Raw genomic sequence first — 24115 nt, 5'->3', positions numbered from 1 at the left:
GGCAGGGAGTCACTGCTTGCATCTCCTTAGTTTGGGTCTGACGTGCCCCCAGGAGTCTTCGAACTACCTCTCCCCTCCGTTTTGGCCATAGAAGGGTTATGCTGGTCGAGCATTCCTAGGAGCCGTTCTCCATCCCTCCCTCCCTCACACACTGGGGAGCGGGATGGGGAAGCAGCAAGCCGGTGACAGCAGTAAGACACACGGCCTATTCCTCTCCATTAATTTCATCTTTTTTTCCCTCTCACTCCGGTGCAGGGCCGTTGTGTGCTCCGGGAGCCTTCCCGGCGGGCAGCGCTGCTGCAGGGCTCGGGGCTCAGCTGCGGCTGCTGGCACGCGGGGAGGACAGGCTGAGCATTCACACTGGCGGCAGCTCAATACCAGCATTGTCCGCCCTCCGTCCCTCAAAGGCTGGGAAAAGAGGGGGGGAGGGAGGGACCGAGCGAGCGGGGAGAGCTGGGAGGGAGGCAGAGGGAGCGATGTGCCACTGTTTGTTTGGGGAGAGAAAGTGTGAGAAGGGAAAAAGCGCTGCTTGGGGCTGCAGGGGCAGTTGCCAGCATTGCTCCTCCTCGTATCGGCGAGCTCAAAGCCAAGTTGTTTGCACTTTTGGCCGTGCTGCTTTGAACACGCAGCCCCCTTCTCGCAGTATTTACTCCTGTGACCGTTCACCGTATTGTCCTCCATCCTCCGTACCCCGCTCCTGGGGCCTCCTCCATCTGCCTCCCGCAGCCACCCCCGCCTGCCCTCAGCCTCGCCACCTCCCTTCCCGGCTCCCCCATTCCTCCTTCTTCTCTCCCATCCTGCCTCCATCCTCCCTTTCCCTCCTGTCCCCATCCTTCCTCTTTCCTCTTCCCAGTCTCCCAGCTCGCCATCGTCTTTCCCCTTCCCGGGCTCCCTCCGCTCACGCACACACACTCGCGCATCCCCGGCCAGTCCCATCGCGGAAGCCCGGTCCCGAGGATCAGAGGGGCTGAGGGCATGGGGCCGGGGATGCAGCCGCTCCTCGCCGCTCCCTTCCCGCTCTCGCTCCAGCCGTGCGGCCGAGCCGCCGTCCTCATCTCACGAGTGCGGCTCCCTCCCTCCTCCTCCTCTCCAACCTCCTCCTCCTCTCCCTCCTCCCTCGCTCGCTCCGCCTGGGAAAGTGGGTTAGGAAGGGAGCTGGGAGCTGCACAGCCACGCACCGAAGCAGGACCGGCCAGGCGCGCAGCCGGCGGCACGGGAGCTGCGCTCTTCTTTTTTTTTTCTTTTTTTTCCCCACCTTTCTCCATCGCTCCAGACGGGTTGATTTAATTGTTGCTGGGTTTTGCCGCCTGACTTTTGCGTCGTTTTGATCTGCCTTTCTGACACGCGCACGCTCCTCTTTTTTCCCTCTCTTTTCCTCCGCTGAAGGTTGTGCTCAGACTTTTTTTGGAAAGAGGGGGGGAAGAAGCCGGCGAGAGACCGAAAAGAGCACAAGAAAGTGGCAGCTGAGGGCTGTGAAATCACCTCCCCTTTCCGGGGCTGTCTGTCAGAGCGAGAGTTGTACATTATTATTACTGTTTTTCTTTCTCCATCCATCCATCCACCCATCCACATACACGCGCAGAGAGAGACGAGTGCAGGCAGCGAAACTCACCGAGACCAGCCATGGTAGCGAGGGCTCAGCCTGATCGGAAACAATTACCACTGGTCCTACTGAGATTGCTCTGCCTTCTCCCCACAGGGCTGCCAGTCCGCAGCGTGGATTTTACCCGCGGCACCGATAACATCACCGTGAGGCAGGGGGACACAGCCATCCTCAGGTAGGGCGTTCTGCCAACTTTTCCTTTTCCGTATGCGTGTCTGTGCTGCCGTGCTTGCAATGCATAGATGTAATACTGTGTGCGTGCCTCTGTGAGTGTTATTTTGCCTCTCCGACTGCGGTAACGGCAGCTGCTGCAAGCAGGCTCCGCGTGTGTGTTTGTGCCTTCGTATCAAAACATTTGCAAAGCCTTTGAAAGCCTCTCGTAGTGCTCTGGATCAAAAGAATTTCAGCGGGGAAAGATGTGTTTGTGTGAGTCTGCTCTCGCCAGCGTGCGTTCACCACCAGCCCAGCCGTATCAATGGAGAGAGCGAAAGGGATCCAGCTGTGCTTGCCAGATGTTCCGTTGATTATGCCATGCCTCTTGTCGTACCTTTGCAAAAACTTTATCCCTGGTGCTGTGGGAACTCTCGGACAAGTTGTTGCGGGAAACTCTGGCTTTTCATTTTATTTATTTATTTTCTGTGCCCGGAAGGGAGGGCAAATGGATACAGGAGTGGAAAGGATGGAGAATAAACAGCGGGAGAGCTTTGGTGTCCCCGCAGCTCACATCTCACTCACTGCGCTGGGTCTTTTGCAGGGCTTGGTGGGTGGGTGTTTGCTGTGCCTGAGCAGCTGAGAGGAGGAGGGTGTCTTTGCACACCAAGCCGTGTTTTGCTGGCAGTGTTGAGCACTGTATTTCCTTATCCGCCGTGTGGGTTTTCCAGCAGTAGTTCTGTGGCTTTGCGGGCTTTTGGTTCAGAGCGTCTCAAATAGCTGAAAGCTGCTCCTGTGGGTTTATTTTTCAAATTCTGCCTTGCTCAACTTACCTGCAGTAGGTTCCCTACCAAAGGAAAATGCTGTGTGTGTGCATGTGCTGTATATTATGGCTATAAAACTACTGGACGTAACGTGAAATAAAGTCTGTAATCTGTGTGAGGAGCTGATAGTGCACAAACCCTGAAGCACCAAGGGAGCAATTCCCTAGCAAAGCGAGCAGCAGCCGCAAAGTTTTCTTTCTCTTCCTCTGAAATAAATCCGGCTGGATGCCACCAAACAGCCTGCAACGTGATCCTCTGTGCCCTGCATCCCTCCCAGTTAATGACAGAGGGTGTGTGAGCCAGCAAGATGGGATCGGGGACGGAGGATGCTAGGAGAGAGATGTATGTGTCTGTGTGTATCGCTTCCCTCAGCCCCCGTGTGCTGGCTTGTTTTGATCCTGGCATATCCGTTCACAGCTTCCATTCCCCAGCTCTCCAGACTTGTTAACTCGCGTGCAAGATTTATCCACACGGGGTAATAAGATTTACAGAGTAATTCATCTGCCTTGCATACGCGATGGAAGGGGTTTAGAGGCGACACGGTAAGCACCTAACAAGGGGTGTTGCCTCTGACTCCGGGCTCCTCTCCTTTCCACTCAGTAGCAATTCGTATATCCCATTAACCCTTTTCTGGTGGAACTCTTGGCCGGCTCATCCCATTTTTTAAAGGCAAATCCCTTCCATCAATCCTTTGCCTTGGTCAGGCAGATGTTTGCTGGCGTATGTTTGGGACAACAGCTGCAGACAAGTCATTAAGCTCACTTGCCCAGCCAGGGGTCACTGGATTTCCATTTCCCACTTAGCCTTGGAGCTCTGAAGTTTATCTAAACACGGTGTGCTGAAGCTGCGTTTGCAGCAGAACAAGCTGAAGGATGGTGGGGATGCTGCCTGCATGTGTTGCCTGCAAAAAGTTCTGTCAGCAAGCCAAGCAGGGTGACAGGGAGTGGGCCTGGGAGAGTGGTTTTGGGGTACATAGATGTGCACGGAGAGCGTGGCCTCCCAGTGTTAGGTCAGGCACTAAAATGCAACATCTGAATAATGAGATCCAGCTGTGTTAGCCAGATGTGTGCCAAGTGGCACAGTTGGTGGGAGCTGTGCACCTCCCAGCCCTGCAACTGCAGCACCAAGTAGTATGCTGCTCCTGGCAGGATGTGCTTCTGTCACAGGTCAGCATGGACAGTGACCTCCCCCAGCTCTTTAAGCAGATCTCGTGTTTCTGAGGAAGGGAGGTTGTCTCCCTCCCTTTCCCCAGGACTAGCCCCATGTTTCTGGGACGTTTTGGTCCTTGCTTCAGAGGAGGGGCTGCAGCCGGGAGATAGGATGTCAGGTTGCAAAGGGAGAGGGTTCCCTCTGCCTTGAGGTCCCACACAATGACTTTCATTCCCTCAGTTTTAAAGCTAGACTCTGTTTGCTTGCTCCCCCCTCACCGTCTCCCCTGCCGCTCCAAAACATAACTCATCATGACAGCCTTGTGTTTGGAAAACTCCCAGCATCTCGCTCTCAGTGCCTACAGACCCACTGGTGACAACACAAGGGGAAGAGCCAGATGGGAAAAACTATTAGATGGTCCGTTCTGACCGTGCTCTGAGCAGATCTTTACTTCCACAGAGAGATAGGTAAGAGATTTCTGTACAGAGATCGTATCACCTCTTATATCTTTGTTACACATCTACTTCAGAGCGAGCATGCAGCAGCAGTTTACCAGTGCACAGTAGCTCCAGCCTCTAGCTTGAAAGGAAAATGTAGGAGGGAATGAAAATGGTATGCAGTTGGAGAGAATGGAAGGCAATGTACATAATGATAATATTAGTAAAAACATTCTGTTCCTCCAAACTGTGGCGCGGAACATTCAGCGTGGCGTGGAAGACGGGGTATTCTCAGTGCATCTGCTCCTCGGGGGCCTTGCCCATTTATTTATGCTGTTGCACTGGTAGGCGGAAGAATGGGCGGATGGACTAATCTATGAAGGGGAGAAAAATATTTTCCTATTGTAAGCCCTAATGTTCCTAAAGGAAGCCACTCCTCTGGAGCTTCATCTACAGCTTGTTAGAATGGAATTATTCTGGGAAGTTTGAGTATGACTTTTTAAAGCCATGGCATTTGAATATTCCCCTGCTACGGACATTAGAAAAATGTTCTGAACGCTATACTGGCTCATCTCCTAAATGACCTGGCACCAGGTTTGATTCATCTGTTGGCCTTGCTGAAGGTTGATGACTTTCAGCGATATTTTGGCATGGGGAAGTTAGTCAGGGAATTGCAAAGAGTGAGAATAAAAATAGCTTGTGATGGACTATCCACAGGGAAAAGGGTAATGATGGGCTCCTTGCAGTAAGACTGGAAAGGGAGGAGGGGGCTGAAAGGTGTAAGAGGTGAGAAGGGCTGAGCAGAGCTGCTGGGGTTTGTCTTCGACCAGGAAGATGGAATGGGATGTTTAGGAGACGATGCTGTGCATCAGGGGCTCTGTCAGATTTAAGAGTTCATTTTTAACTCTGTCTTCAGCAAGTGAAGGGGAACACTGAACCTTAATTTGAGTACTGAGAGGGAATCGTGTAATTCCTGCCAATGCAAGATCAATTTCTGCCTGCAAGATCGTGGTCACGAGGTTTTCAGGTTTTGTATGCAACTTCCCTACTTGATGTTAAAAAAATCGCCAAGCAACGAACACACAAAATATCCCCCACAATCAATTAAAACATGAAAAGAAAAACACAGCCCTTCTTTCTGTTTGCTCACTTCCACCTCATTTTTCTTGCAAGCACTGAGTGAGCAAAGGCAGAGGCCTAGTGCTAGGGAGGAGATGAAAAACAGGAGGACATCAGCTCAGCTGTGACACGTGTGGTAGTGCAGGGAAGCTGCTGCAAGCTGAGGAAGCAGGGGACCGTGTCACTGTGTTACATTTGGCCTTCAGGTAGAGTTGCAAGCAATTTAGTGATGGAGTCCGTGCTGTATGATCACACCAGAGTACCTTTACAGCACTGTTCTGGGGCCATCAGCAGGGCTTGCCGCTTGCCCAGTGCTTTTGGTAGTCATGGTACAGGGACTAGTTTGGCCTTCTATGTCTTCTGCAATGGGTCTCGTTGCTAGCTGGAAACAAAATAGGTCTCATTCCCATTCCCATCCATTCACTGATACCAGGAGAAATCCACCAGAGCCGAAGGGCACTGCCAGAAATACCTCCTTTGTCTTTGGGGCAGTTTCCTGGGGACTGCCAGTAAAAAGACACAAGTGACACAGGCCCTAAGCTGCCACGTGCTTCTCAGGTGATGCTGAGCCCCATGGGGAGCTGGGACCTGGCAGAATCTAGAATCTGGTTCATGGTGTTTGAGTTTTTCCAAGTGTCAGCTTTTTGTCAATCTGCTTCTGAGGCATTAATGAAAACTAGCATTTAGCTAGGTGTCCAGTTTCCATTTTTACCAGGTAGGAGGCTTTAGGCTGACAGCATGTATGGGAGCTTTCATCCTAATGAGCAGTTTCTAAAAGTCCATGTGGCAGGATGGCCTGGCATTCGGTGACCAGCAGTGGCAGTGGCACTGTTTGTGTGATCCTGTGGTATGAGCAATTTCTGCTAACTCTGTTAGTGGCTGCCCTGTGTTTTGCTCATGTTCCACGTGTAGAGCTGTATGGAGGATAAAGGCACTTCAGGCCAAGTAGCAGCACAGCATCACGACAAAGCTTATGCCCTATACATACGTTTTAAAATAAAAGGAAAAGCTCTTCAGATTATACTTATAATTAGCATATGATTTATAACAGGGAGCACCGAGTTGAGCCCTTTACTAGAAATGAGAGTAGGCATGTTCAAAGGTATAATGCTACATAATGATACAGTCTCGGCGGTAAAATTGTAACCCTGCTTATTAGTGGTATTGTTGTGGCACTTAAGGCCACGGCTAAGTCAAGGCACCCTTTGTGTTAAGTGCTATGTGAGCGAAAGTGAGTCCCTGGCCATTAACTGGGATGGGCAGGGGATGGGGGAGAGGGGGAGGCCCAGGGTGACCGGCCTGGCCCCAGGGCGACAGCCCAGCAACATCTCCATTAGGCTCAGCCACACACTACAGCCCAGCAGATGTGACAAGCAAGGCTTCCCATGTGCATCCTGTTCTTCTCTGGCATACAGTGCTGTTGTGATGTGTGCACGTCGAGAGGGCGTGTTGGGGTCTGTGCGAAAGGGTCCACACTTAGCTGATACTTTCCTTCAAAAAAAAAAAGAAAAAAGAAAAAAGAAAAAAGAATTAAACTATAAAAAGAAGTATATAAATGCAGTAACAGATGATGTTGCAAAACTTCCAGGTCTGGCAGCAGATGGTGCCATTATATGAAGGCACACACGCGTACATAGATGTCTGTGTGTATACATATGATAAAGGGAATTGCAGTACGTACGGGAGATCGGCATCTCTCCTCCTCTCACATGCACGTGCATATGCACAGTGTTACGCACAGAACACCCAGTGAGGAGTGGGGAGCTTGTCAGAAGGCTCCCCACTCAAGGGGACAAACAAGGACAAACCAATTATAAGCAAAGGTTGGCTGGAAATTAGGAAAAGATTCTTCTTTTGGTGGAATTACTTATGTTGAATAACACTGTACGTACGAGTTGCATTCAGAAAGATGGAGGAGGAGAAGCAGTATCAGACTGTATGGCTTTAACCTCCTCTCCTGAGCCTGCACGCGCACTTCAGTTTGCAGCTGAGCACCATATGCTTTCCTACGTAGTTGACATTAAAATTTATATAGTGGGATGTGTTACCTTGGAGTGTCTTGGAGCCAGTACCTCTTCCACACTGCTCCCCTCCTCTGCAGGTCACAAGGAGAGATTGAGCCTTAAAATACCTTGCAGTTACGGGAATTTGCAGTCTCGTAACTATAAGTTTTCAAAATATATATTAGACGTACCTGCCCTTTCCTTCCAGACCCATAGGCTTCCCACTCTGACGGAGCTGCAGGGCCACCAGTTGCTGTGATGCAGCTGCAGGGCTCCAGCAGGCACACTGCAAGGCTGGATGTAGCCATTTTCACCTCCTTGTGTTGTCCATCAAAATTCACTCTGGTTTGTGTGAACTCTGGCTCTCCTGGAGTAAGAGCAGTGGAGGGCACAAAGGTGAAGTCAGGAATTTACTGAGTTTTCTTTTTACTCTTCTCTGGCTCAAGAAGAAACGAATGTGATTTTCAGCTGAATCTGACACCAAAGCATTTGCTTCAGGCTTCAGGCACATCTAACATGTCTGGTTTTATGGTAAGTAATGGGAACTAATAACGTTGAGTTTCACCTCTGCCTAGAAAGCAGCTATTTCAAAATAATCCCAGCAGCCAGTCTCCTCGGTGCACGCCTCATTCTGCAGATCTTGTTATTAGGAGCAACTCGGTTGTGTGGGAGAGGCCTGCTCTGACCCCCAGGCGCCCCCGTTGTGCAGGGAGGGGAGAACCAACCCCGCTGCAGCCCAGCTGAATGCACCGGGAATGGGCTGCTCTAGCCAGAGGCAGTGTGATGGAGCTCTCTGCTGTCCATCACTCTCTCTGTCCCAGGATGGCTGTTTGCACTCAGTGAGAGACCGAGCCTCAGAGCTGCCTGTCTGCCTGGGTTTTGGTGCTTTGCTGTGCAACCAAAACTCATGAAACCCACTAGCAGGCAGCACTCATGATTTTGAATAGTAAATACAAATCTCTCCACTCCCTCTGTGTATCTTTCTCTGTTATTAAGCTGACAGGCACTTAGCCAATTACCCAGTTATAGTCTCAGCTGTACTTATGGAGGAGGAAAAGACAACGTGCACAGCTCCTGTCTTCAGGGCTTCAGCTGAGCCTCCCTTGCGTGCTGTAGAGTTTTCCCTTATGTGGGCTCTTAAGACGCTTGGGGAAAGAAACCAATGACAAAGATGAGTTACGGGAGGGGAACGTGGAAAGCAGGAAAGGGGGCTGCTCACCTAAACCAGCAGCATGGGCAGAACTTCCGTTGTTTGCCATTGGTTTTGTGTTCAAATTTGGCAGAACCGCGAGTGCCTTTTTTGAAAGAGGTCGCGTTGGGGGTGGAATGCGATGGCTACGGGGACACGCTCTGTCTTTTTTGGCTGTGACAGGGCTGAGAGTCAGAAACTGCAGCGACAGACTGTGAATCTGTGCCTTGAAGTACGGGGCTATGTGTACGTGGGGGATGTAGTGTGAATCCGTAACTCGGAGCCAAGAGCCACCCCTAATCCCTGATGCATTGCGCCTAGAACATACAGCCTGCGCCAGCTCAAGTGTTTACTCCAAACAGCAAAATTTAGGCGAACAGAGCTGAAGTGTTCTGTGAATATTTTCATGAATGTTAAAAATGAATTCACTTTGGCTGCAGCTGCGCTTCCTTTGTGTGTGCTCATGCATCCTTTTTTGTTTTCCTCTCTCCCCTGTGTATAATCTGAGTGGATGAGTTTTCTTTGCCCCAGCGTTCACGTACAGAACATTTTAAACAGGTTTGTAGATGAGGAAACAAGGTTCTAGCTGCAACTTCGGCAGCTGGCAGCCCGTGGCTGTGCAGATCTGCAGGCACGTGCCCTTCTCTCCCCAGGCACTAACTCGGTGCATACGTTGTGATGCTCTTGATATGTATTTATATAGGATGTTGCTTGGGGAGCATTGGTCATGGTCCTTGCAACACCTCATCAGAGCCTGAGCGTAAAAGCAGTGGAACAAGCAAGATGTGGAGCTGATCGCAGCTTGAGCCACAGTAATTTATGTGCATGTGACAACAGAAAATTACCTTTAAACTCTGCACCCAACCAATCAATCTTGCAGCAGCCTGTTTTTGCTAGGAAAGGTGCCTCGGGCCAAGCCTATCAAGCTCAGAAAAAGAAAGGTTAAAATGTTGTACCATCATAATCTCTTTCTTTTCGTTTGGAGGAGAGGAGCCACAGTGACAAAGCCAGGCTGACTCCTTCACGATGAGCCCCTCCCACCCCCAGCTCAGATTCCCAAAAGGAGTCGGCAGGAATTTCTGTGGTCTGATCCCAACTTCATCTTCTCAGGGAACAGAAAGCATGTGATGGAGGGGCATGCTGGAATTAGAAAGCGCTTGAGAGAGGAAAAGCATCACCACGGCAAAGCGGCAACCCTACTGGATGGCTGCAGGTAGCACAGGGACTTCAGGGAACCCCCTTGGATCCAGGCTGCCCTCTGAGCCTGCAGCAGAGGGACGTGGGAAGTGATTAATCCCCGCAAATTACTGTCCCCTCCTTGCCAAATACAATATAACATGATCCGTAGTCTCCCTCTCTGCAGCTATGGAGCACGGAGCCTGCGCCAGCTGCAGCAGTTGTTTATTGGAGCCCTGTTGTATTCAAGCCCCCTCCTTGTGTGAGCTGTGGCATGTGTGGTTTGCTGGAGCCTTGGTCCCTTGAGAGCAGGCACATTTATTAACAGTTCCCTTGGGCTAAAGGACAGTGAAGATGGGCAGGGAATGCTGCACCCTCCTTTCCTTATCTCCTTCCCGTTCTTGTTTGCAGCTTGCTGTTTCTCAGATGGACTCTATCCTCTGTGGGTTTGCTGGAGGATGTAGCCCATTTTGAAAGCTTGGCAAATGCAGCCCCTTGTAGTGGCTTTCCCCCTCAACTTTCCCACTGCAGGCTCTCTTCTGGAATGGATCAGCTCAAAATGAACAGAAGCATGCTTCTTTATTTAAAGCCAAAAAGGCAGAAAGTATAAACATTAAGAAGTGTGCATAGTCTGATCCTTTCTCACTTGCATGCTACATAAAGCAGCCATGGTTTTGGATAGCAAATAATTCAGGGCAGTATGCTTTAAAGTGTGCTAAGTGTGGGCAGCAGTAACAGGTGTTCTTATCTTAATGAGGGACAGAAAAGGAGTTGCCTCCTTCACCAGCTGAATTCATTCTTTAGGGCCTCCTGCTATTATGCCTACTGCTTGCTGACACTTAGAGTGTGCCAAGAGCAGATGCAGCACCTCATCTTCTTCCTTCCACTGCCACCCTTGGGTGTCTTCTGCCTTCAGGACAGGGGAAAGGGTCAAGCACATATACAAATGTTTGTCAGTTGGGACAGGAAGGATGGGTAAGTTCATCAGGGGACAGGTGGCATATCTTCATCTCTGTTTCCCCTCATGAAGCCTGTACACAGCTCCCCCTGTTTGGCGTGCTCCCCGACCCAGCCTGTGACCTTGATGAAGCTGTCTGTCACATCTCTTCCATGTCTTCTCCACTTCCCCTACCTCTCCTTTGCTTTTTGTCTCTCTCAATCCGTCTCTTTCTCACCCATTGCCCCTCCTCAAGCATGCTTTTATTCCTGACTCGAGCCACTTCTTTCTCTTCTTTGTCTTCTGCTCTCTTTGCTCAGTTGTCCCCTTCTTCAGACTTCCCTTCTTCCTGGACCTGGGTGCAAGAATGGGGAACTGGGGGAGAAGCAGAGGAGGATGGCAGACCAGCATGGAGACTGTGATGCTCTGGCCTCTTCTGCTTTAGATGACAGACTGAGCTCTGAGCTCTTTTGTGGAGCCCAGCCACTCAGTTAGCCACTGGTCTTCAGGCTGGGCCTGCAGAATATTCCCAGGGCATTTATTTTCTGCTCCAGTGCAGAATGCCTGATGCCTGTTTGTTCTCTGAGTGAGGGTAGAGGCTGTATCACCAATAAAGCTCCTTATTTTCCTAACAGGAATGTAGTTACATCCCAGTGATCTGCTGCTCCTGCTTTCAATTGCAGCCCAAGTTGGAAATGAGTGGAAGAATAGGGCAGCTGACAGGCAAGAACTGAGGCTGCAGGCTTGCGTGAAAGCAGCTTTGCTGCAGTCTGCAGAAGACCACACTGCTCTGCTTATTTCATGTGCTCTGTGGTTCTGCTGGTAGAAGATAAAAGGGTGCAGAAGGTTTGGTTTTTTCCATCATGTCCTTCTTGGGTGAGAAATCTGACACTCCTGCACGATGCTGATTTGGGGAGACCCAAATTGGTACTGGGGTACAGATCTGACCTTACACAAACGGCAAGGAAGGCAGATGCACTTAAATAAAAGCAGTAGTGCAATGCTGTGGAAAGTCCTCAGTGTTTAAAGTGCCAAACCTCTCTGGCCATGAAGAGAAGCAGTTTGTCTTTAGCTATTGAGTTATGATCATCTCAGACAGATTAGTCCATTGTAGGAGAGGCTTTGCAGAAACTCTGGAGGCACCTCCGCACGTTTGGCAGGGAACCATGAGATGCTAAGAACTAAAGCCAGCTACTGGTGCTGTATGTGCATGGCCCTCAGTGCTGGTAAGCCTTTTTTATCCTCCCATAGTACCTCTGTTTTGTGGGACTGGGTCTCCAAAGCCTTTGTGGCAACAAATTCAACCTGGCTGCCTTCACACTTAAGGGAAACCTGAGCCTGGCATCCATAATCAGGAGCAGAAGGTGCTGCCGGCAATCTGTCTTCCGAGCACTGCATTAAGCCCATTTTAGCTCTTTCAGCTAAATATCAAATTATCTGTCCACCCACACGTCCTCTCCCCTGCATCGACTGTGCTTAGCGATGGGCCATCTGTAGGACTTCCACCAGGACAAGGGGGTCCACAGGGGTTCTTGCATAATGTACTTTGTGCGTGTTTGTTGGCCTTTAGAGTGGCATTTCTTGCCTTCCTATTACTCTGGCTGCTCTCCAGTACTGGCGATGAATCAGAGGCATGCAGGTCTGTCCATTTGAAAAGTGTGTCCCAAGGTGGAGCAACACGCAGCTTCCTTCTCACTTGTGTTAGGAAGAGGTGCTCAGATGCAGGCCAAGTGGGTCAAGGACCTTGAGCATAATCGGGACAGTTAGCCTTTTAACTGACCTCTTTTTTCCTTATTTAATTCAAAGCAGGAGCTGTTAGGCTTAAGGAAGAGAGGTCTAAGGATGAGGTATGATTAATGACATGTAAGCAGGTAAGATGCAAAAAGAAAGAAATAATATTTTCTGCAGGAGAATGCAATGAGGAATGGTTTTAGACTGCAGCAAGAGAGGTGGGCAGAATGTCAGTAAGAACTCTGCAACAGTAAAGACAGCAAAACATTGGATCAAATTGCTTTGGGAAGCTGTAGCTCCATTACTAGAGGGCTGTAAGGACAGACTAGACATATACAAGGAGTGACAGATGCCACAAATGACGAAGTAGAACTGATCCATCCTTCACATAGAGGAACAGACTGGATGGTTCCTTTGGGTCTCTTGCCCTCTGCTTCTCTGCACATAGCCTTTGGGCTCAGAGGATGGCAGGAGCTCGGCAGAAAGACATCTGAAGGCAGAGGGGAGTGCCTTTGGAAGGAGCCTTGGAAACCTGGCCAGGAGGTCCTTGCCCGTTTCTCCTGCTGCAGCTGCTCTTCTCCTTTCCATCCCTGGAGCACAACATGCTCCGAGCCATCAGTAGTTGGTGCCTCTCCAGTCCATGCATGTTACACTAAAACTGTCTGGCAGAAGAGGCAAGAATCAATATCAAGACTGTTCTTAAAACCAATTTTCTGTTGAAGGGACACATACCTGTTCCTCATCTGCTGCCCTGGGAGGGCTGTGGGACCTAGAGGATATTCTACCACAGATGTGGCAGGAAAAATGAGTTGAAAGTTGCTTCTTAGTGGAGAAGTTTGAAGTTGTTACTGAATGTTCATCTCATAAAGCTTTGTCAGCATGTTCTGCTAATGAAATGGTACCTTTCCCTGCTGTGAAGTCATCTCTGTGCTCTTGGATCTGAACATGTGAGACTCAGGGTCTGCCTGAGGGGTGGTTGTGATAGTGTTATGAGTGTTGCTGGGGCCTTTCACTATGGGGGAGGTGGCATGTAACATAAGGCACAAAGTCTTGCATCCACTGCTGTACCTCAAGGCAGAGATTTGGCTGGCTTCCAGGGACATCTCAAGCAACGAGAAGGCTCAGTGCAATGGGGATGCAGGCGAGCACAGGAAAGGATGCTTGGGGAGAGAGAGGAGCAAGTTAAGAGAGGAAAAACTATCCAAGAGTGGGGGTGAAAAATGCGAAACAAATCTTGAGGGCCTGCTGTAAAGCTTGGATGGATGTCCTTTGTCTTAATCTTTCTCCAGCTGTAGTGACCAGGTTGTTACAAACTGGTCAGGCAGGCTGCCAGAGGCTGTTTCCATTGCTCACCCATCGTCCGCTCTTGTCCCGTCTCTGACTCGTGTTTTCTTGTCAGCATTTCTTTCCAACAGATCGATCCCTTCTTGGCTCATCCCAGTGATTTTTTAAGCATACAGAGAAACTTCCTCTTGGTGAGTGAGAGATAATCAAGCTGAATTTTATCCATCTCTGAAGTGCAGGCAGTCTGTGAGCAGAACCAAAGTCAATATCTTGGCAGATGCTGTTTTGCATTGATTCATCTTCTCTTGGAGTAGGCTGGATGGCCTCAAAGAAGGCAGCACGGTCTCCTGGCCAAGCCCCAAAGCATTCGCAGGCAACATTAGCCTGCTTGATTCAGGATCAAGGAGCTGCTCTCCTCACTGTCTGGGAGTAGAAGACTGTAGTGCCAAACTCACAAATCCCTCCTTTACTCTTGCGTTCATGCTGGTGCTAGTTCTTGTGCCGAGACAGATATTGGGCTCTGAGCAGCAGCTCAGGGTGCTGAGCTAAGCCAGCCTCATCTGCTGGCTTAATGGAGCAAGAAAACAGCCGTCTGTGCTGCTGCTGGGGCAGGGAAGAGCAGCAGGGGACCTGCCCCGGGGGAGCTTGCAGCACGGGGGGGTTTTCCCTTGTGGGAAACCGGGATGTGTTGAGAAAAAGGGAGAGGAAACTTCTCTGTGAGCAGGGAGGGCCTCCAGCAGAGCAGGCAGGGGGCTTTCAAAACCACAGCTAAAGGGAAACCATGTGTATGATCTCTAGCAGACAGCTGTGTACAAAACCCGGTCCCTCTGGCACCATCCCATCTCCTCAGCTCCCTCCCAGCCCCTCAGCTCCCAGCCTGGCTGAACCCATCACAGCTCCTCTCCCCCCACCTTGCTGCTTTCATGCTAGAGCAGCACTGACACATCTCCAGCTCTGCAGTCCCCCTGAGGGCCTGGCCAGATGCTGATTGTCTTCATGCCCAGTTGGGGACAGCAGGAATTGTTATAAAATAGCATTGATTCCTTGTGCAGCACAGAGAAAACTTTCCCGTACAAGTCCATGCCTTTGCTCCTGGGACTCGCTGAGATGTCTCTCAAATGTCACAGTACGTTTGCAGTGGAGAGTACCTCTGGAGGCTTCCTGTGGGCTCAGGTCTTGATCCAGATGGAAAATAGAACGAGTTGGTTGAATCTTTCCTTGCAACCTAATTCTTTCTGCTTCCCCTTGTCATTTTTATGTGAACAGAAGAGGCTTGGGACTGAAATAGGAGAAGCTGCAGAAGCGAGCGCTTCGGATGCAGGAGAGTGCTGTGCTTGGGGAAGGAGAGGGGCCTGGAGCAATGGCTGAGCTGGGGTGCACAGGGTAGGGGCAGAGCTGGGCTGAGGAGCTGGGGCTGCAGGTCTGTCATACTGTCACGTGAGGGTGGCACATTAAGGGAGGGCAAGCATTTCTACAAGACAGCAAACAAAAACAAGGGGAGCTTCTTCTCCCCTTACGTTGCTTTGCTGTGGCAGGAATCCGTGCTATGTGGAGGAGCCTAGAGGAACCTGTGCAGAAGCACAGCTCCTGGCCCCCGGCTCCCTGCCCATAGGCACAGCTGAGCACGCAGCACCTGTGGGCAGATGGAGCCCTTTCTATCTCTCCAGTTGACACCAGCTCCATTTGTCCCCTGCTTCAGCTCTGTTTGAGTCCTAGGCATTGCGTGCTGCTGCTGGGGCTGGTGTTGGCACCAGCACATGTTCCTTCACTTGAGGGCCTGCGGCCATGGGACTGGTGCTGTGCTTGTACCATGCATTATGCCATCCACTTCTGTTTGTGATTTCTGCCCTGTCCTTGCTTGTTCTCTGGTTTCCTTTGTGTTTATTATTCTAATTTATTGAGTTACCTGAAGTGTTGCTGCAGACACCAAGGCTGCTTTGCAGAAATTAACGATTGTGCATTCTGCGTGGTGGTGCCTCATATAGACTTGGCTTTTATGCGATGGAGCTTAAAATATGCTCAGGGAAAATGAAAATGTTCACCTCCATTATAAGCACGTGTAGATAAGTTGTTGTCAGATCTGTGCCAGAGCACGTGGAATTACTTTGAGACGGTTTTGCTCAGTAGTCGCTGCCGTTTCTGAACCTCAAGATACTTTAATTAATTTACCCTTCGAAACAAGTTACAGTTGGTCTCCATTCTGCAGTGGGAGAAACTGAGGCTCAAAAATGAGATGTGCTTAAGCAAATCAGTGGCTGGCCAAAGGCCGCTTGGTTTATAGGTGGTCTTCAGAGTTGTGCTAGGTAACAGGCTGCTGCACCAAGATGTCGCATGAAAGCTTCCTGGTATGTTCTGGGCTGCATGAAAAGAGGAGTGGCCAGCGGGGAGAGGGAGGTGATTGTCCCCCTCTACTCGGCTCTTGTGAGGCCCCGTCTGGAGTACTGCGTCCAGGTCTGGGGCCCCCAGAACAAGAAAGAAGTGGAGCTCTTGGAGCAGGTCCAGAGGAGAGCCACTAAGATGATCAGAGGGTCAGAGCACCTCTCCGTTGAGGAACGGTTCAGGGAACTGGGCTTGTTTAGCTTGGAAAAGAGAAGGCGCTGGGGAGACCTCAGTGCGGCCTTCCAGTACTTGAAGGAGCTTATAAACAGGAGGGGGAATGTTTATGTTTATAGGGAGGATAGTGATTGGGCAAGGGGGAATGATTTTAAACAGAGACAGGGGAGGTTTAGGTTAGAGATTAGGAGGAAGTTTTTCACACAGAGGTGGTGACACACTGGAACAGGTTGCCCAAGGAGGCTGTGGATGCCCCATCCCTGGAGGCATTCAAGGCCAGGTTGGATGTGGCTCTGGGCAGCCTGGTCTGCTGGTTGGTGACCCTGCCTGTGGGAGAAAGGTTGAAACTAGATGATCACTGTGGTCCTTTTCAAGGCAGGCCATTCTATGATTCTATCATAATATAACAGAAAAGTGGGGGATGCTATCTTCTCAGTTGTGGTCAGAAAGGCCCGAGCTGGCAGTTCCAGTTCACTGGCAATGAAGGTACATGCAGGGAACATGCAGCTTCTTTTGTGTTTCTGAGAAAGTCACTGATCACTGCCCACACTCAGCTCCCAGTACATGAAATGGAGATTCTGCTCCAAAGGATGAGCAGGATGGTGCAGGATGAGCCTGCATTCATGTATCTCTGTAAAGGATACAAAAGATAAAGATAGCAGTGTGGACTCTTGTGTTGTTTAAGATGTTCTCATTTGCTTTTCTGGTAAAGAATAAAGAGGAATATCTAAAGAATTAATTGCATAGTGCTTAGCAGCTTGCAGGGCTCTGCTGGGAAGATCTGGATGGGGACATAGGAGATGACAGACCTGCGTGTCTTGGAGGTGTGCAGCAGGTCCTTTCAGGGGCTGTAAGTCAGTTGCATGTGCCCTCCCAGCTCACTGCGTTCCTTGATGTGTCCGTGCCAGATTCGGTGTTTCTTGGAGATTACTCAAAGGGGGGATGTATGATGCAGGGTGGAAATTCTAGCTGCTGGGACATAAGCCACTTGCACAGTGTGTTCTCTCCCCTCTCTTGCCTGAATGCTTAAAAATCCTGCAGAGAGAGTACTTTTCAAACAGACTCTTAATTAACATATGTGAATTTCCTCACAAACGGAAGAATTTAGGAAATATCAGGTGATAGCAGAAGTCTTTTAGAGCACTATCTTGCATTTCTTAATCGGCATTGTGTAAGAAAATAGAAAACCATCCTAAGTGGGCAAATATGCAAAATGACTTGCTGATATGAGAAATTTCTTCTGTGCCTTAGGCGGATTGTCTCTTGCATGTGGTTAGAAACAAGAGGATTTGTATCACAGATGTTGGGGGAAGAGGTTGTGAGGAGGAGTTTTCCCATCACATATTAAGCAAACATTGGTATTCTTGCAATTCACATAATTGCCTTGCGCTCCTTTTGTGAACAGAGTTTGGCCTTGGTAATACATAGGTGGCTCCAAAAGTAGTGCTTCTTATTTATTCCCATGGAAACCATAACAGATACAAAGAGCACAATAATACTATTCAACAGAGCAAATTCTCAGCTACAGAAATCTATTTTTCTAGACAGTCTACGTTAGCTATGAATTTTCAGTTAGCGATGAACAAGAGCTGTACTTGTAAAGATCTGCATGACAGACATGACCCACTGTTTCACAGCTGCTTTGACAGCTTTGTTGCTATCAAAATGTTGCCCACGCAGTCCATCTTTTATTGGCCCAAGCAGATGGAAATCAGAAGATGCAAAATCTGGACTATACAGCAGGTGTAGTAGGACAGTCCAGCTAAGACTGGCAACGTGTTCCACGTTCTTCCAAGTGGTACGGGGCCTGGTGTTATTGTGTTGCAAGAGAAAGACTGTTGTCTTCTCTGACCTGACCCTGGAAGTTTGAGCCTTCAGCTCAGTCAGTGTCACAATGTAGTGGTTAGAGTTGATGGTTTGTCCGTGTTCCAAGAAATGCAGCATAGTCACTCCTTTTTATGGCAAAAAAACGGTGCACATCACTTTACCCACCAAGGCCTGCATCTTGAACATTTTCTTCAATGGAGAATTCACACATTGCCATTCCATGGACTGTGCCTTTACAGGGCATTTGCCTTCTCTGTGCTCTCCATTATTTTGTTTATTGCTGGGCTATCTGCTCTGATTTGTTTCCTCCCGATAGCAGAAGGCCCCAGTCTTTTCAATCTCCCTTCTCACAGAAGTTTTGCCAGGCCTCTAACTCACTGCTGTCACCCGTCCCTGAACCTCGTTTATTTCTATTGCGTCTTGTGCAGATATGGTGACCTGATGTGGAATATCGTATTGCGGTACAGCACTCTGCTTGGCCTTGGTTTTTCTCTCTATCTCCTTGCAACCTGTCATCATGTTTAGATTTTTTTGTCAGTTCCAAGCAGAGGATTTTCAGGACTCTTCCATATACGTATGGAGAAATCTTCTTTTCTTAATGATTAAATGATTTAGAAGCCAACAAGATATCTCAGATTATTTTTTCCAGAGTGTGCACCACCCTGTGTCCTGTTCCTAGTAAGACCTCTTGCATAAGGCAACACGTGTCTGAGCAGAATATCCTTTTTTTCAGTTTTTTTCTAAGCCAAGTTGCTGCGCTGCCTGCTTGCACTCTTGTTTAATGGAACCACAGTCTACTCTTCTGTTTGTTTGTTTTTTCCTTAAAATTCACTGTTTATTTTTTAAGCAGTCTTCTTGCCATCCCTGCAGGAAGGGTCCTGCTGCAGGGCACAGTGCTCTTCTCATCACTCAGGCAGTTGCCTGTGAGGCAGAACCTGGCAATTATCAAATGGCACGTGGCAGACAAGAAGTGAAGAAGAAGGATGTATCCAATTGAGACTGCAAGTGGAGTTTGGGATGGCAGATTGTAATTAAACTAATCAGAATTCAGACATGACTACCGTCTTCGCACCCGGCGCTTTTGAGAAGTGTCAAGCAATCTTTGATTATAAACGGTCTCTTCCTTTATACTCTTATACTAAAGATGTTGTCCAATGTCTGATGTATTAAGTCCTAGGAGGCTAAAAGGTACTAAATAGCTTCTTTTGCCAGAGAACCAAAGCCACCTTACAAAGCCTCTGTGGGCTTGAGCAAAGTAACGTCCCCAGAACTCTGCTTTTCTGCACAGTATCCACCTGAAACTTTTTTTCTATATTTTTCAGAGGCCATTACTTTTTTTTTTCAGATGGAAGTAGAAAGCAGCAGTATTCAGGTGGAAGAAGCAGGCATGGAGGCTGCTGAACAAGGTGTAGCCATAGAAATCAAGAGATAGAGAAGGAGAGGTATCAATACGAGCTTCCTTACCGCAGATGCTTTTAGGCTTGCCTATTACTTGATCACTTATTGTACGTAATTACTTCAATCGAACTTTCTTTGAGCTGTGTTATTTCATACAGAACAAGAAATCCATTTGCCTTGTAAGAAACTTCTGAAACCATGTGGCTGACCTCAGCTCCCAAAAGAGTCCAGTGGAGAATTCAAACATACAAAGGAAAAACGCTTGAGCAAAATACAAGAAAATTGCTTGGCATGGTTTTGACCTGAAATACGCCCTAATAAGATGCTGGTTGCAAAAGCTGAGATCACGTGATGCTCAACAGTTATCCAGCTGTGAATAGCTGATTCACTGTTTTTTTTTTTCCCCTATTTAAACTGAGAGAAAAAATAAGGACATTCTTAGTCTGTGTTACTGAAGAGCAATAGATTTAGGTAAGGCTCTGTAGGAAGAGCCCCTAGTGCTTTTGCTCTCCAACCTATTGTGTTTTAGTACAGGAAACGCGTATTGGTATATGCTCTCCCAAATCTTTAAAATCTGATAAGTTGGCAGTAGTGGCAGACTTCAAGAACTCTCTGACCTTTTGGGAGGAAATTAGTCTCCTGTATGTTCAGAGCACTACCTTCTTCCTTCTTTCTGGAAGAGTGCAGTTACAGAGTCCTTTTGGATAATCAAGGCTCCAGCTCTTGATGAAATAAAACAGCCTTTTATAACAACAGCACCTCCTTCCCGCATCTCCTTTCCTCCCAGAGTGCAGTTTACCTCCCACCACGTCTCTGTAAGTTCCCTGTTTGTTCCTCCAAAACATTTTACAACTCTTTAATGAGACACGTATCTCCAATTTACTACTATTTAAAAGGGTAAGCAGTTAATGTCATAAGACTGAGAATGCCTGGTAATTAATTATTAACTCCAAGGACCTAGCTATCTCTCTCACCAGCCTTGTCTCAAATAGCATCTCTCTCAGTTAAAACCTCTGTTCACAGTAATTAAGTAGGAAGGAGGAGGAGCATCGTGGAGTCTGCCCAGCCAAATCTAGCTAAGACCAAATGCAGCTCTGCCAGGCTGCCCTTTCATCTGACTGTCTGGCACTGGCATCATGGGAAAACAAATTTGCGTGACCCTTCATGCACTCCAGCTTTGTCTAACAGTAACTTCTGCAAATAATTCAAGGGGATCCCCTCTGCTCCCTACTGCCAAAGTACGAAGCTGGTTGGGATCGTCCCCATCTCTGGAAGGGCAGCCTGTCCTGGGAAGACTGCAGCCGTCAGCCAGCTGTACTGCTGTGCTCCCTGAGAGTGCAGCATTCAGAGCTGGAAGCAGGTTTGCACGACTGGCCCTCAGCACCTATGCAGCATCCTGTAGCACTTGGCTTAGGTTCTGCCCTTTAAACAGCATTTAGCCTAGAGTTTTGCAAGCAGAAATGCTAGTGTGTTGGGAAGAGATGTTTGTTAAGCATATACAGTGCCTGATGCAGAGATGCAGAGCAAGATGATTGAGGTGAGTCTGTGGTTTGCAATGGGAATGTGCTGAAAGCATTAGTGGTGGGTTTACAACCTCAGGTCGAGCCGGCTTGATGAAGGACTCTCTCGTCGTGATCTTGCATGGGAGAGCAAGATTGGGAAACCCATGGTGTGTTTTCTACACTGCTGACTCACTGTGTGTGAGTTTTGGCATCCTGTTTCCACTTTCTAGACTTTCCCTTCCTTATCTACTCTTTAACAGGGATAAAGATGCTTAACACCTTCCAAAACTGCCTTCAGCGCTGTGAAGGAAAAGTGCTAAATAGCACTGGGGAAAAGCAGGGTTGGTTCATTGTCTCATGGCCAGGTTTCACTTTGTTTAGCTATTTAATTGCCTCTGTACTTTCAGCTAGAAGAGGTATTCTTCAGAGCTTCCTTAAACTGTCTTGTGGTGCATCTGTGCACTGCTAACAAGCGAGGCTTTTCAAGTCTAAAGGGAGATGCCCTTCTGTGATGACTGAAGTGATCGCTCATTGTTCCTTTCCCATCTCCCAAAGGTGCTGCCAGGCTTTAATGAACTATTCATCAAGTGCTTTGAGATCTTTTGATGGAAGCAGTCCAGGCTAGTACATGATTCTCACTGCCAGGGAGAGGATGACATCCAGCCATTTGTTGATTGCCTTCGTCTGCAGTCAATAGCCCCTTTCTTTGGATGGGGGAATCCAGCAGCAAAAACCCTGCTGCAGACTTAACATGTGAACAAATAGGAAGCTGTAACTGTGTCAGGTTCTTTTATTGCAATGTTTTTAATTGGCTAGATCTGTGGAAAGGACAGGCAGGTCGGATCTGAGATTTCTGTGGGTTTTTTTGGTGCGTGGTTGGTTGTTTGTTTGTTTGAATCAGGGCTTGCCTTCCTGTTGTGGCTCTACTGCACAGAATAGGCTGTTTTTGCTAACTGCTCCAAGTCTGATGCTGAGTTGATCAGAACTGAGCTTTTGTGTGCATTACTGTCTTCTGTGCAGTCCTTGTAATTTTACCTCTGTAATAAACTTCTGTGCATAGTGGGACTCGAATGCATTTGCTGTGCCAATAAATCCTGTGGCCTCAGCATGGGATCCCTTGTCTCTGTGTGAGGATGGATTGTGAAGCAAGTAGGAGATGGACACATCAGTGAGGGGGAAGTCTGAACATTGTGCAGATGTCTGCCCTGCCTGGACATACATCTACCTGCTTCATAGTGGCACATTATTTCTGTGTCATATTTTGAAAAGGCTGAACCTCAAGCAAGACAATACATTTCACTCCTGCTGTCACGTACTCTTTCCCTCCTCCTGCTCCAAGCGGCCTGTTCTGTGTGCTGGAGGAGCCTCACCTTGCTCTCTCACTCCACATAGCCCTATTTCTTCTTTCTTCCTTTATGTCTCTCTTTCTAATTATCCTTTTCATCTTCTGTTTCCTTTGTTTGTTTAACCTCTCCCATCTCATTTAGAGAAATGCATTCCATTTCTCTCCCCTCCTGGTTGTGCCATTTCTGTACCTGTGTGCACAAGTTGCCCCAACCTCCTGGGCTTCAGTTACCCTTCTCCCATAGCTGTCTTCTCCTTTGTAAAGTGCTTTGAGGTTCCTTTATTCCTGCCACGGCCATACCTGTGAGTCAGAGCTACGAATTCTTATCCCTTTTGGCTGGGCCCTGAGTCCAAAGAACAAAAGGGAGAATCTTCTTTCAAGGAGCTTATGCTCTGAGCAGCAGGGATAAGAGGTGAGAGCAGGCAGCGAGTGCACGGAAAGCACAAGATACTGCAGGTCAGCGTGATACTGACAGCCAGGCCCTACAGAAGTGCCTAAATGATATTATTCCCATTTCTTTTTCCCCCTCCGCTCTCTTTTCTATCCTTTTAATCACCTCTGGGTTGTCTTTTTCTTCTGTCCTAGAGATTATAGGGCTTTGTCATTTTGTCTCCAAGCAAAGGGAGAGAGCACAGAGTGTTTTCATTAGGCCAGGGGCTGGAGGGAAGGAGCAAGCCGTGGTATATGCTAGCTTTAATCTTTATGGTAATACTTTGGTAAATATCTGCTGTTCTTTCTCTCCTGTCAGTGTGGCAGCCTGTGAATGATATGGAGTTGAGATCAGGGGAAGAAGAGGGAACTGCCGAGAGGATTAGGAGGTTAAGATAGGATTATGAGGTCAGAATGGAGAAAAAAAAAGAGAGAGAGAGAGAGAAAAGAAATAGCAAAAGAAAGGAAAAGAAAATGAAGTGTAGTAGTTGCGATAGTGGAAAGTGAGGCAAGTATACAGGGTAGTGGAGAAGATGAGACTTTTATGAATGGGTCGATGAATTCAGAGGTCCTGGAGTCAATAGTCTCTCTAAAATGATTTATTGAACAGAAAATCATTTGTTCCATGTTGCTCCACAAAGGCTTTTCTTCTTCTTCTTCGCTCTGGAGAAGGGGTCTGGCAGGGATATACAGACACCACAGTACCCGGCAGCCCTGCTCAGCCAGGAGAGCACAGCAGGAGAGACTGTCAGGAGAGGTGCGTGAGCCACCACAGCTACACAGGAGGAGCTGGAATTGGGAAAGTCCTTGCTCAACTCTGACAGCCTCCCTCGTGGTCCTGCTGTTTGGTGCCCTACTTTTAGGCAGCCTCCTGCTGAGAGTGATGGAAAAAAAGTGAAAAAGGTGCAAGTGCCTGCTTCCTTGAGCTGATCTGTGTGGAGCTCAGGGAACAGATTTGGGACTTTGGAGGTCAGGGCAGTTTCAGTCCTGCTTTCGGTTGGTGTAATCAAAAGGAGAGAATGGGTGAACCATGTCTGGACTCAGAAGGAAGTGACCCAGACCATTGCACACATTTAATAAGTTTGGATGAATTAAACCAAACAGGTCAAATGTCTGATCTGCCTCTTCTCCTCTAAAAAATAATGAAACGAGAAGCTAAAAAGAATGCGGCATTGGGTTTGGTAATGAAGCCCTTGGAGTCAGGGCAAAACGAGGGCCTCCTTCTCTCTGCGTGAACTCAGCAATGCATCCAAAGCATCCACACCTCCAGCAATGCTAGTGGAAATGTGAGTGTTCCTTCTCTTTTTGCATGTCACATGACAAAAAGGTGTGGAAGCTGCAAAATGGCTTCTGACCCCTCGTCAGCGACGGGTCGGTGGGGTGCAGCAAGTGGGGAGCTGAGTGCAGTCTGTGCACACACGTGGTTTCCCAAGCAGTCTGTGAGGCCTGGCATGTAGTC

General features: G+C 48.5%; 1 protein-coding gene across 2 annotated transcripts in view; it reads left to right on the top strand.

Moving 5' to 3' along the window:
* Window positions 1-1623: 1623 nt before the first annotated feature.
* Window positions 1624-24115, top strand: part of LSAMP (limbic system associated membrane protein) — a gene marked incomplete at both ends in the record, with an annotated part of 283351 nt that continues 260859 nt past the window's right edge. For both annotated transcript variants that reach the window (XM_079549439.1, XM_079549438.1), the window contains one exon: window positions 1624-1778. In XM_079549439.1, the coding sequence (XP_079405565.1) occupies window positions 1624-1778 (155 nt within the window). The remainder of the gene's footprint in view (window positions 1779-24115) is intronic.

This window comes from Tetrao urogallus (assembly GCF_951394365.1).
Source record: "Tetrao urogallus genome assembly, chromosome: 1".
NCBI lineage: Eukaryota > Metazoa > Chordata > Aves > Galliformes > Phasianidae > Tetrao > Tetrao urogallus.
This window is presented reverse-complemented; position numbering and strand designations above follow the sequence as displayed.